This window comes from Marmota flaviventris, chromosome 6 (genome assembly GCF_047511675.1).
Source record: "Marmota flaviventris isolate mMarFla1 chromosome 6, mMarFla1.hap1, whole genome shotgun sequence".
In the NCBI taxonomy this organism is placed as follows: domain Eukaryota; kingdom Metazoa; phylum Chordata; class Mammalia; order Rodentia; family Sciuridae; genus Marmota; species Marmota flaviventris.
Genome location: NC_092503.1, coordinates 33,795,199 through 33,808,784, shown reverse-complemented (window position 1 = coordinate 33,808,784; position 13,586 = coordinate 33,795,199). Strand labels below are relative to the sequence as shown.

Genomic DNA, 13,586 nt, shown 5'->3' with positions numbered 1-13,586 from the left:
AAAAGAAGTAGGTTTTAAGAAATATAGTATATTAACAGCTGTGTGATTTTACTTGGATCATCTAAATATGTTTAAACATTATATATCATATTAGCCAATAAGATGAAAAGAAGAAGCATCTTATAAAATTCAACATCCTTTTTTAATTAAAAAAAAATTTGTCAAGATAAAAAGAAAATTATAAAACTGATAAAGTTATCTACCTAAAACCTAGATCTAACCTAATTGTTTTTGCAGGGGAGGGGGACTACCAGGGATTGAACTAGGGGCACTCGACCATTGAGCCACATCCCCAACCCTATTTTGTATTTTATTTCAAGACAGAGACTCACTGAGTTGCTTAGTGCCTCACAGTTGCTGAGGCTGGCTTTGAACTGGAGATTCTCCTGTCTCAGCTTCCCAAGCTGCTGGTATTATTACAGGCATGTGCCACTGTGCCCAGCCTAACATAATTTTTGATGGCGAAATTTTAAAAGGATTCTCTTAGAATCAGAAACAAGACAAAGTTGCTCTCCTACATTCTTATTCAACCTTATGATATGAGTATGTCAGAGTAATAAAAGAAAAAATAAATGTAAGGTGTAAAATTTGGAAAAGATAGAACAAAAATTGTCATCATTCAGAGATTATGTGATTGGGACTAGTGCTATAGCTCAGTGGTAGAGCATTTGCCTGTCGTGACTGAGGCCCTGTATTCATTCCCCAGCACCACAAAGAGAGGGAGGGATGATGTGGTAGTTTAAGATAAAACTCAAAATACTGCACGCTTAATTTATTATAACTGAGAGTTCTCCAGAGTCATGGAAAACAAATATAGAAACAAACAAAATGTGATTTTTCACAATTACAAAAAACACCTATAAGGTACCTAGAAATAAAAAAAATAAATGATGTGTGAGACCTTTATGAAGAAAATTTCAAAATCATTAGAAAATATTAATCAGATCTAAATAAAAGGATAGGTCTACCATGTTCACAGAAAGCAGCAATATAATAAAGAAATCACTGTTTTCCAAATGGAGCTATAGATTGAACAAACTCTAGTTTCACTATCAAAAACCAAAAAAAATTTAAGAACCTCATAAACTGATCCTAAAATTTATATGAAAGATTTGAAAGCTCAAGAGTAATCAAGAAACTTCTCGGGGCTGGGATGTGGCTCAAGCGGTAGCGCGCTCGCCTGGCATGCGTGCGGCCCGGGTTCGATCCTCAGCACCACATACAAACAAAGATGTTGTGTCCGCCAAATACTAAAAAATAAATATTAAAAAAAAAAGAAACTTCTAAAGAAGAATAAGGCAGTGATGGGAAGGTATCAAGACATTTTACAGCTATGCAGGTAAGGAAAGCTGGTATTCCTGTAGGGATAGATAATTAATAGTGCAACATGGCAGAGCTTCTGACTGAGCCAGGGAGACAACAAAGATGGCATCACTAACCCCTGAGGAAAAGAGGAACTGTTTTATAAAAAGTGCAAGGAATGTTTTTATCCATGAGAGGAAAAGCTTCTTCATGGTTTAAGAACTTCAATGATAAGCAAAACTTGGGGGAAAAAAAGAAGAGAGAGAGAGAGAGAGAGAGAGAGAGAGAGAGAGAGAGAAAGAAAGAAAGAAAATTTAAGAATGTGTCTTATCAGTTCAGGAAAGGATTTCCTAAAAACGAGAATCAACAGGAGAAATGATTGACAGATCTAACTACATTAAAACAATAAACTTATCTTTGTCAATTACAATTAAGATAATTGGCAAAGTAGTAAACTACAGAATTTATAAAAGATTCTTACAAATAAATAGAAAGAAGGGAAATTTCATGGGCCAAAAATATAAAAAAAGGAGAAAACAAATATTTCATAAATTTAGAAAAAGATGATCGATTCATCCATAATAAAAATGAAAATCAGAACCAAATAGGATAGCATTTTATTCGCAACTGGTTGGGGCAGGGAAAGAAATCTGATTATAACTAATGCTTCTCAGGAGTCTTAAATGGCCATAATCATCTGAGGACAATTTGGCCTTGTCTTACAAAGTTGAATATTTGCTCACTTATATGAGCAAGCACTTCCACTCCTAAGTACAAAAAGCTTGCACAAATGCATCAAGGCACATACTGCAGCAGCATGATCCATAACAGCCCAAACTGGATTGAATCAAATGTTGGTAGACAGGAAAACGGCCACAGAAACTGTGGTTCCCTGTCACAGCAGATTATTAAGCCAAAGGGGAAATGAATAAACTCAGTTTAACTTAATAGCTTGGATGAATCTCAAATGCATTACATTGAAAAAAAGCAAGTCATCAAACCTAACATGTGGTTTTCATATCTATTAGTAAACCTCAAATGTAAGCCACACTCAAAGTGTGAATTCATGCATAGGTGACAAAATTATTTATTTAAAAAGTGGATGAATGATAAAACTCAGAGCAGTGACCACTTCTAGAGGCCAGTGATGTTGGAAAGGTAAGTGGTGAAGGAGGGGAGGGAATACAGACTCACACAATGGTACATACAGTCAGTAACCCAAATCTCAGTGTTCATTTTGTCTCATAAATTACATATATGCCACACATTATCAATTACTCTGTATATTTCAAATGCATAAAATATTAGTTTTTAAACACGAAAAAAATATTCTATTTGTTAAAAAAATAAAAGAAACAATAAAAACTTTATATAAATAGTTTACCACTATGAAGTTAATGGAAATTCTGTAATTGCTACATTGACATTTACTACATGTGACATGTACTGATTCCCTGTACCCCCATCTCATCATGAAACTAAAGTTGTTGGGGAGTTTCTGCCTGATCAGACCTCTGGGATTAACACAATGTTCCTGGGTTGTATTACAGATTAAGAGCCCTTCATTATCAGAAGATTGTATCAGAATTCAAAATTCTCAAAATTCTCATTCTTCTAATGATTCATATATTATTAGATATATTATTAATGATTTATATATTACTAGAGCTAAAGGAATTTAGCAATTGGTTTGCTCATGCTCTCCCTTTACTCTGAACACATTCAGATCCTTAAAGGGGAAGTGAGCTTCCCAGACACAGAGATAACCAGTGATAGGGGTTCCTGAGTGTGGTCATGCTTCTCCAGAATGAAGCCTTGTTCTGAATGCTGATTTCCTTAATAGTGCATATGGAGGTGGGAGAAGCAGTGGATGATCAATGTCTGAGTCTTCCAGAATTGCAGCTGCAAGAGTTGACTTTGCAACCTGTATACGGGGTAAAAATGGGAGTTCATAATCCACTTGAATCAAATGTATGAAATATGATATGTCAAGAGCTTTGTAATGTTTTGAACAACTAATTAAAAAAACAGCAAAAAAAAAAAAAAAGAGTTGACTTTGATGTATCTGTCACTAAAGTATTGGGAGACATGCTCAAGAAAGGACAAAGGCATGAGGCAGGGAAGGGATCACTCCTGACCAAAGAAAACATGGAAGAGAAGTGCAGGAGTCATCAGTGGGATTTGTGATTTCAAAGGAAATCAGCATAAATTAATTAGAATATGAACTTCAGTTGCATCCTGACAAAGAGGATCCTCCGTTATCACACCAGTAACATGGAAGGATCTCTACTCCAACGTCACTGTGACCTATGGCTCCCAGCATTGCTTAGAATAGCAGAGCTCAGCTCTAGGCAATTCTGAGTCTTAAGTTGACAGCTGGAACACAAATAAAGAGACAGCTATTCCTAAGGTAGATTTCTACAGAAGATGGAGACTACTTTTGAAACACTAAGACACAGCATGGTGAAAGATGTAGTTATACCTTTTTTCCCCCCAGAAATGAATAAAAACACAGACTGACTTTTATAAAAAAAATAAACATAATTTTGTTCTACATTCTATAATCTAAATAAATTAACAAAGTATCTTGATATGAAAATTTAATAATTCATATGTAAAAATCTACTTTAAAAGTCCTGCATTCAAAGACATCTGGAGTCTATAATTTCTGAACATCATTGGCAAATAATTGGTCATGTTTCCTGATAACTATGATGTTCTTTATAGTGTGTTCTCTTTCTTATTCTCTTAATTCTCCCAAGCTTGTGTGTATCTGAGCCATCCAGTATGGCAGCCACTAGCCACAGGTGGCTTCTGACCAATCTAAACATAGCTGGTCCAATTTGAGATGTGTGCTGGAAACACTGGATTTCAAAGATTTAATATGTAAAAGGATAATGTAAAAAAAACAATAATTTTTATAATGATTTTATGTTGAAATGATAATATTGTAGGTATACTGAGTTAAGTAAAATATATTATTGAGATTAATTCCATCTGCTTCTTTTTACTTTGTTTAATGTGAAAACTAGAAAATTAAAAATTACATATGTGTTTGTATTGCATTTCTGTTTGGATACTAGGGCTTTCCTCATAGCAAATTCCAGTTGTCCCCGTCTTCAATTTTGTTGTCGTCAAGTAGACTTTGGAAATGATGCTTCCCCTGTGGAACCTGCACAGTGTCTCAGTTTAACACACAAGCATGTGTCTCAGCCAGTCAGCAGGCAAAGTTCCCTCCACACAATCTTGCCTGTGTTTCTCAGTGCACAGCTGATTCACAGAGCTTTGCAATATTAGTAAATTTGGTGCTCACTGATGGCCCTAATTACATTCTATCCAGAACATAATAAACTGTCAAAATTTTTCTTCAGTTTCTGCTGTCTCGCTCTGTTCTGAACCATGAGAGAAACATCTGTGGGAAAGGCTATAAAAATAATTAGTATTTACATAATAAATCATTGTGGGCCAGTTGTATAAAGAAAGGAACAGTAAATGCCATAAGCAAAATCTACAGGAACTTGGTTTTTGGTAGATGTTCTTAGCATTTGACCATCTAGGCAGTTTTTGTACAATATTTAATTCTGTTTTATTTCTAAACCAAAGAAAGTAACTCAAAACACTACTTCATAGCTTTCAAAGGCCTGGGGTACATATATACTGAACAAGTAGGAAAAGAGAATGTTTTAAAGAGAGAAATGAGTGATAAACTTAGTGTTAGTAATTGAACATCTGGTTGTTAGTTGGTTTACTTATTTATTTAGTAATTATTTGAAAAGCTTTGGAATACAAGGACACCCTAAAAACATTTATTAAATCCCTGTCACTGTCCTACACATCATGTAAGTTAAAAAAAAAAAAAAAAGGGAGACACAAATTGACCTCTCCAAAGAAACTGCCATAATATTCCAGCGTGTGTTTGATCGGATGCATCACATAAAAATGGGGCAAAATATTAGTTTGTTTGTGCCATGTTTCAGACTCTCAGAAATGTCTTTAAAACTGAGGCCACAATGAAAATTATCTATTCCTAGACTGAAGACCTGGGGAAAGAATCTCCCAGGAAGAAAAAATAAAAACTGTGTGTTTTTCCATAAAGAAAAGTAATTTTTCCCTAGGTTTTATACATTTTTACTACAACCCGTATTGTACTTCTCATAGATCTCTCACCCTACCCAAAATGCAAGAACTCAGACCCTGAGTTTACTGGAGAAGATGCCATGGTCAGCAACATCCTCAAGAACATCTCCATCACATCATGAAGCTGCACAGGGACAGAAGAATCACAGAGAAGGACCCAAAGCCAGACGACCATGGTTGGAATCCCTGGTGGCACTCGGGTTGGGCAAGACCATGCTGCTGTCCCTTATGGCCCCCAGGCCTTAGAAAAACAAATGTTCATTGTTCACACAAAGTATCCATCTTGAGGCTCTGCTCCTCCTCCTCCTAACCCATGAACATAGCTCTATCATCTGAAATGTTGTCAATGATCTCTAAAAGAGAAAGTGGGGTACTGGGGCCTTGCATACTAGGTCTGCAATGTGCATGTAACTCCTGCTCACATTTCATTGCTCAAAGCCAGTCTTGTGGCCAAGTCTAACTTCAAAGGAGTGGAGAATCACAATCCTGCTGCTTGTCCAGAGCAAAAGACCTGGCTAACTTGTTGAGCAGCAGTAGCATCCACGGTCATCTGGATTTCTCATTATGTAATATAGCTTTCCTTATAGGTTTAACCAGTTTGAGACAAAGTTTTCTGTTATTCCCAGCCCCAACCATATTAATTGAGACACCAGAACATACAATTCCCAAATTAAAAAACAAACAAACAAACAAACAAAAAACAGCTTTCTGGCAAAACCATCCTTCAAAAGTGAAGAAGAAATTAAGACACTCTGAGATAGATAAAAACTGAGAAACTGGGTCAGAAGCAGACCTGCCTTGCCAGAAATGCTGAATGTGGTCCTTCAGCTGAAATGAAAGAACAGTAACTCAAATTCACATGAGAAAATAAAGGGCATTGGAAACAATCATTTCATAAGGTAAAGGTCAGAGACAGTACAGAGCATTTGAGACAGTGTAAATGTATTATGTGTTTGTATTTCTTTCTTTGTCTGGTCCTATTTAAAAGCCAATTTCATGAAATAATAATTACAAACCTGCGTTGAGGGGCCTGCAATTTCTAAAATGCAATTTGTATGACAGTAACAGCACAAAAGGCTGGAGACAGTGATATAGAAGCAAATTTTTATAAGCTACTATAATTAAATTGGTATTAGTCCAAACTAGATTGTTACAAACTTAGATGTCAATTATTGCTCCCAGGATAACTGCTAAAATAATAATTCAAAAAATACAATGAAAGACAAATAACAAGGGTAATTAACCTGGTACATGAAAAAAATACATACTTAATGCCAAAGAATGTAGAATGGAGTAATAAAAGAAAGAGAAGAACATAAAAATAAAACCTCAAAATGAGGCAGATTGGATATTAAAATGATCTAATTTGTAGTCTATTTATAAGAGACATACTTCAGATTCAAAGACACAAATAGGTTGAAAGCAAAATGATGGAAAAAGATATACTAGGCAAGCAGTATCCAAAGGAGAAAAGAAACAGCTCTCAAACTCTCAGAGAAAAAAAAAAAAAAAAAACTTTAAAACACGAAAGTGTTCCTAGAGACAAAGGAAGAAATTTTATAATGGGAAAAGGTTACACCAGGAAGATATACCAATTATAAACTTATATACACCTAACAACCAAGCCCTCAAATCAATAAAACTAAAACAGATGGAATTGAAGGAAAAAAAAACAATTCAAACATAATAATTGAAGAATCCAATAATAAATACTTTAAAAATGAATCATGAAGAGAACTACTAGGGAGGTGATATTCAAGGAACTAAAAAAAAAAAAAAAATGAACAACTGCTGTTTCTGGAAAAGGTAACATAAATTTTAGGTCCTTGTTTTACATCATATGAGATTATTATTATTCATCATGGATATATCATAAAATGAATAATTTAAATGATAACTCAAAAATACAGTGAAATACATCATAAAATGAAGACTTCTTAGAAAATGAAATTTTAAAAAAACAACTGTGAGAAAACATTTGATAACACTAAATTACTGATTTTTAAAAAACAAATCAAATTTAGATTAAACTAACAAAGGTAAAATAATCTATGTAAGATTTGGGAACTGTACTTTCTGAACATCATCAGCAAATAACTGATCATAAACCAACTAGATAACAATTAAAAGTATCCAAACTGAGACAATTCCACTGAGTTAGAAAAAACAAACAAACAAACAAACAAAAAACAGAAGGGGCTGGAAGTAGGGCCCAGTGGTAGCAGTGGTAGAGCATTTGCCTAGCAAGCACAAGGCCCTATGTTTAATTTCTAACACTGAAAAAATAAAAAAGGAAAGAAAGATAACATAGAAAAAAAAAAGAAGCAAATCTGTAGCTGAAACTTCAAAGTCCTTCCTGTACTGCTCAGGAACACATTTTTCACCAAGCATCCAATTTAGAGTGAATTTACCCCATAAAGACAGAATATTTTCAAAAGAGATGAACAGGTCAACCATGAATTTGAAGAGCTAGGTATCTAAAAAATAAAATCCATTGTGTTTTAGGGAATTTTGGAAGGACCTCTGGCTATTGTCAAATTCAACTTATTTCCTGAGAACAAAAAAGTTTATGATAATAGATTGAGAGTGCTACTGGCTGAAAGGGATTTTTGTGACTAAGAAAAGAACATGCATACATTAGTCAAAAAAAAAAAAGATATTAAGGAAGAATTGAAACATTTCAAAAAGTATGTCTACATGTTTATGCTTCAATGTGGCATTTGGTAGAGACCTGAGAGAAAGGTTAAATGAATCCACTGGGTGAAGGAGGAACCAAGACCAAGAAATGAGGAGCATCAAGCTGAGAATAATGTCCACACTCCAAGTTCTGGTGCCCCATGCATATCAGAAACCACCGTCCTAGGGACATCTCCTATTCCAGAGTCAGGACAAAAGGAGCGGAATCCTTCCATCAGGCCCTGTCCATCTCATCACAGCCAATCTTCCACAAGAGTAAGACAGAACACTTCCTGATGCTTCTCACACTGGCAGATGCTCAAAACCTTCTTTTGGTCCACCTATGTGTAGCACCCCTAGTCTGGGTTATTTCTTCTGCAAGAAGAAAGATGCTACAAAGAAGTCCTGGGTACTTGTTCATGAGAAGATGACCCGTTGTCTTTCCCCTTATTCTGAAAATGAGAATGAGCCTACCCAGAATGCTCTCCACTGACGGGCTACCCTGATGCAGCATGCCCTCCATGATAATCCAGACCACCCTTAGTGATACTAAGTAATAAACATAAAAGAGTAAAGTGCAAAGTGGAATGGCATAAGAAGAGACTGACAGACCAATGGAATAAGAGAATTGCCAGGACACACCCAGCTCTATTAATAAATAATAAAGGGACACCATAAACCAATGAGAAAATGATGGATTGTTTTGTTATTGGTGTACAGAAAGCAGTTCACTATGTAGAGGTCCCTATTTAATATAAAGATAGATTCCAGATGAATTAAATATCTGAACATGGAAACTAAAATCATACACTTAGAGTAGGAGAGCATCCTTGTGGCTTAGGGCATGAGAAAGACTGCTTCCTACAAAGACTGCTTCCTTTTTCCTGTATTAACAAGAAAAAGATGCCAACCCATTAGAAAATGGGCAATAGACTTAAAGAGATAATTTTCTATGACAAATTCAAAAGGCTAACACATATGTGAAGAAATGCTGGTTCATTAATTATCCAGGGAAATGCAAATCACAAGAATGAGATTATACTTTATACCTATTAGTCTTGGCAAAGTTTTGTAGGTCAGAAAATGCCAAGGGTTTGTGGAAATACAGGGGTATGTGCTGCTGTGGGAGTGAATCTAGTAAAGGCATTCTGGAGGTAACTGGTCACATTAAGTCTATGCACGCTTTGTGTCCCCATCAGTTCACTTCTGGATGTATAGTCCAAAGTGATAACTCATCACCCCATAACCAGATAAGTATAATGGTATTCTCTGGAGTGCAGTTTGTACTGGGGAAGAACAGAACTTGAGGCCAGGAGTACTTCATATTGCTTAGAATCAATGAACTAGAGACTTACAGAGCAACATGAGTGAATCTTAGAAAGAGTTTGGTTTTTAAAAAAGTGAAATAGATGAGCTATAGGATACCATTCACATTAAATCAAATGTATAGATACCTAAGTGACAGTACATCTTTTGGAGCACTGGCAAAGAACCAGACACATTTGAAATGTTTAGAATGGTTGTTCACAGCAGAGGTGGAGCGGGAGGAAGGCAGAAAAGAATGGGGATAAAAATTGATAGATAAAGCAAGAGAAAATCCTAACAGAGGACAGTGATAATGTGCCATGAAGTGAGGAGTTTGATTCACTTAACTTTAATTAACCTGAGATGTTTTACAAAATTTACTACTATATAAAGGAATCTAGTACATTGCTGATCAGCTCCACACAATTCCTGTGAGGTTTTGAAGCCAATGTTTTCATCATTTAAACAAGATAATGTCATCAACTTACAAAATTACTGAAACTAAATCTACTGTTTTGAAAACCGAAATATATCTCTTTATAAATATATAAAGATGTGGATAATAAAAGGCAATTTATAAAAGGAAACAGATTTATCAATTCACAGGGCTACATATTATTTGGACCTAATTCATTTGTACCTGTTTGCTCACTCATGGTATATTTTCATTGCTCTGTGCTTTTTTTCTATGTTTCAATTTGTTTCCTTTTACACTAAAAGTCAATGCATAAGAAGTGATGGTACAGTTCTGCACTAATTGCACAAGCATATGAGCAGCAACAAGGGGTCTGGGAATGAAAAGGCTCTGCATGTGCATGAGTGTTGGTGGGGGTGGGGGTGGGGGGTGGGAGGTTACTGGGGATTGAACCACTTAGCTATATCCTCAGATTCTTTTATTTTTAATTTTGGGACATCGTCCCAATAAGTTGCTGAAGCTGGCTTCAAACTTACTATCCCCCTTTAGCCTCCAGAGTAACTAGGATTATGGGTGTGCACCACTGCACCCAGCTTAGAAAGGCATTTTTAAGCACTGAAAAATAACCAGCATTTTGTGGGACTGTGACAAGTCTAGCCACCTGTGTAACATCGTGAAATTGTTTTTAGCAGTGGGATAAAAGGAACCAGCCACACTGACTCACAGATGTTGCTCTGGCATTTCAGATGATCTGGGCTTTGTAGCCAAACAGAAAGCAGAGCTAAACTCACAAGAGATTCTGGAAGGTAGAGGGTTGGGTACAAAAAAAAAAAAAAAAAGTGTGGCTCAGAGCCAGACAAGTACTGCAGTATTTTGGGTTACCTATGGAAGCCCACATCACAAAACTAAAATCCCTACCTTCCTTCACTGTGACATCTATTTTCTTTCATCCTCCCACCAAAAGGACAAACAACAGCAGAAATAGAACAACTACCACCACCACAACAAAAACTAGTTAAAATCTCTTTTCCTTCCATATCCCTTCTCAAGATCTTCCAGCTGGCCCAACCCACTTCTCTGCCTTTGAAGGCACAGACACAGACCACTGCTTCCTGGTTATGTCAACATTTTTCATCTCTGTAGCACATGAAATTTTTTTCCTATGGAAAAATTGTGCACAGACAAGGAATTTTAAAAGATGTAAGAGTTGCCCAAGGGTGTCTTAATCTAAGCAACTTTTATCTTCAGAAATCTTCAGACATTAAAAAAGGAGCTATCAGAAGAAGGTCAAAATGGAGATTGAAAGAAATTTAAGCAATCAGACTGGAGGATAGAATTCCATGAGTAAACCAGGCACAGTGCCTCAGGCCAGTCCCTCCCCTACTTGGGAGGCTGAGGCAGCAAAATTACAAGCTGGCGGCCAGCCTGAGTAATTAAGGAGATCCTGTCTCAAAATAAAAAAAAAGTTGGAGATGTGACTTAGTGATGGAGTATTTGCCTAATATGCCCAAGGCCCTAGGTTCCATTCCCAGTACCAGAAAATACAATTCCGTGAGGTAAATTCAAAGTATGGGAGTCTCTCACTCCCACTATTCCCGGTGCTCATACATTTGCTTTAATCACCAGGGAAGGTACAAAATACACGGTTTCTGTAATATTTCAGTATACATTGTTTTCCATCCTTTAATGTTTTTGGCTTTGTAGAACATGAGATCATAAACAGGCTACAGACATGAAAGAATCAGCAATTTGCAGCTCCATTTATAAAGGAGGGAAAGTAAATCCTTCCAATTGTATTTGTTTGCCAGGAAAAATGTTGTCTCTCTAGATCTGAAAAATGGCTAATTTCTTTTTTTAGCTCAGCTGACAGGAAGGTACAAACTAGATTCTATTGCAACTTAACATCTAACCCTGATATATTCAATTCCTTGTTCTTTTTGAAGCAAAGACCCCTATGTGGGTCTCAGCAGGATTTATCCTAGGATTTAGGCTCATCTGGAGGACTAGAAGGGGCAAACTGGAAAGTCTACAGCTCCTTAGGCACGTTTTAAGAAGGAACAGAGTGTAAAAACTGGTTCAAAGATGATGGATGTATCAACAAAAGAGAAGATGCTGGACCAGTAGGTAGGGGAAGGCCAGCATGGATTTCTGTGCGAACGCATATGACCTATTGCCTCCCTAGATCCTGAGACTCAAGGCCACCTGACCTCTACACTGTTTGAGTATTAAAACTTGCTGATGCAGTAAGGTTGTCAAGAAGATGCAGTGTGTTACAGAAGGATAGGGTGGGAAATCATTTCAGGTCCCAGAACTCAAGGGCTAGTTCATGTTCTTTGAAGGCTATAACAAAATGACTATGAGATCTTCAATAGTATTCTTGCTAAAAACTGTTTTTGACACTTCTCTTTTAGAAATATGACTTACATTCTTAACCACACAAACCATTGTTTTTAATAGGTTCCTGACCACACCTCAAATCTTAAAAGTTATCTAATTTTGTTGCAATGATTTTAAATGCTATTTTTTTAAATTATTATTCCTTAATCAACCAATGAGTCAAAGTTGTCAGAACATTTAAGGATTCAATCTTACTTTTATCTGGACAATTTTAATTTCATCAAATCTTATATCAGCAAGAGATTTCCTTGTCTGGCCTCTTCGGTGTCCGAATTTGCACTTATTTTTTATTACTTGTTCATCATCGTCTATGGGTCTTCGGACATATTTAAAACGATCTTTGAGGGCTCGTTTCCATAAAAACTGCATAAAATAACAAAGCAAGCCAGTTAATCCTAGGAGCTTAGAATAATTCCATATAAACAATAAAATATTCGCCTGTGATTCTTGGGCTTGAAATTATTTTCATATCACAGTAACAGAAGTGATGTACCTATTCTTTGATTTATCCTTACAATAGTCTTGTGACATTGCAATACAAATTATAATCCTTAAATTATAGCTAAGGAAATAGAATCAGAGAAAAAACTATTTTCTTAGGAACAAATGGGGATGTCATTGAGATAACATTAGACAGTGTTTGGCTTTTGGATCTTGCCATTCCTGGATTTATGGCTCAAGTTCCAATAAGAGTATTTTCTGCCCTTCAGAAAGCACTGTGACCTATGTTGGGAAGACCCAGGATTGAGTATTATCTCTAATACAAGTGACTTTCAACAATTAAACCCCTGTAGCTTTTGTTCTTTGACTATAAAATGGAACAATAAGAGCTGTTCTCAACTGTACTGGGTTTTTAAAAAATATTTTTAGTTGTAGATGGACACAATATATTTATTATTTATTTATTTAGTGCTGAGGATTGAACCCAGTGCCTCACATGTGCTAGGCAAATGCTCTACCACTGAGCTACACCCCCAGCCCCTGTACTGGGGTTTTAAGAGAATCAAATGTATAGCTACTCATTGAAGGTATTTATAAACTGCTGATCATAAAACCCTGGGACAGACTGGCCAGGAGAGCTGCAGGCTGAAGTTGGGGCTGGCTTCAGTACAGATTGGGTTCCTGGGTACATGTGCATCAGAGATGTTTATTACCTCCCACAGGCCTGTGGTCTCTGCTGTAGCTGACATATAATAGCAGAGAAATAATAGATGGCTTATATTTCTCTTAGCCCTGAAATATAAACTAGAACAAATACATTTGTTTCTCATACTTTCTACAGCTCTGAAGGGCCTCTACACCTGCTAAACCTGGCAGAAAATATTATTGCAATCAAGTGCTAGGACATTGTTGA

General features: G+C 36.2%; 1 protein-coding gene across 2 annotated transcripts in view; it reads right to left on the bottom strand.

Annotated features, from left to right (window-relative positions):
* Samd3 (sterile alpha motif domain containing 3) overlaps nucleotides 1–13,586 on the bottom strand; it is a 47,843-nt gene that overhangs the window by 10,995 nt on the left and 23,262 nt on the right. Inside the window, exon 6 of one of the 2 annotated variants that reach the window (XM_027947404.2) lies at nucleotides 12,428–12,595. The exons of the other annotated variant lie outside the window; for it this stretch is intronic. Within the exon in view, the coding sequence (XP_027803205.2) occupies nucleotides 12,428–12,595 (168 nt within the window). The remainder of the gene's footprint in view (nucleotides 1–12,427; nucleotides 12,596–13,586) is intronic. 2 annotated transcript variants of the gene reach the window in all.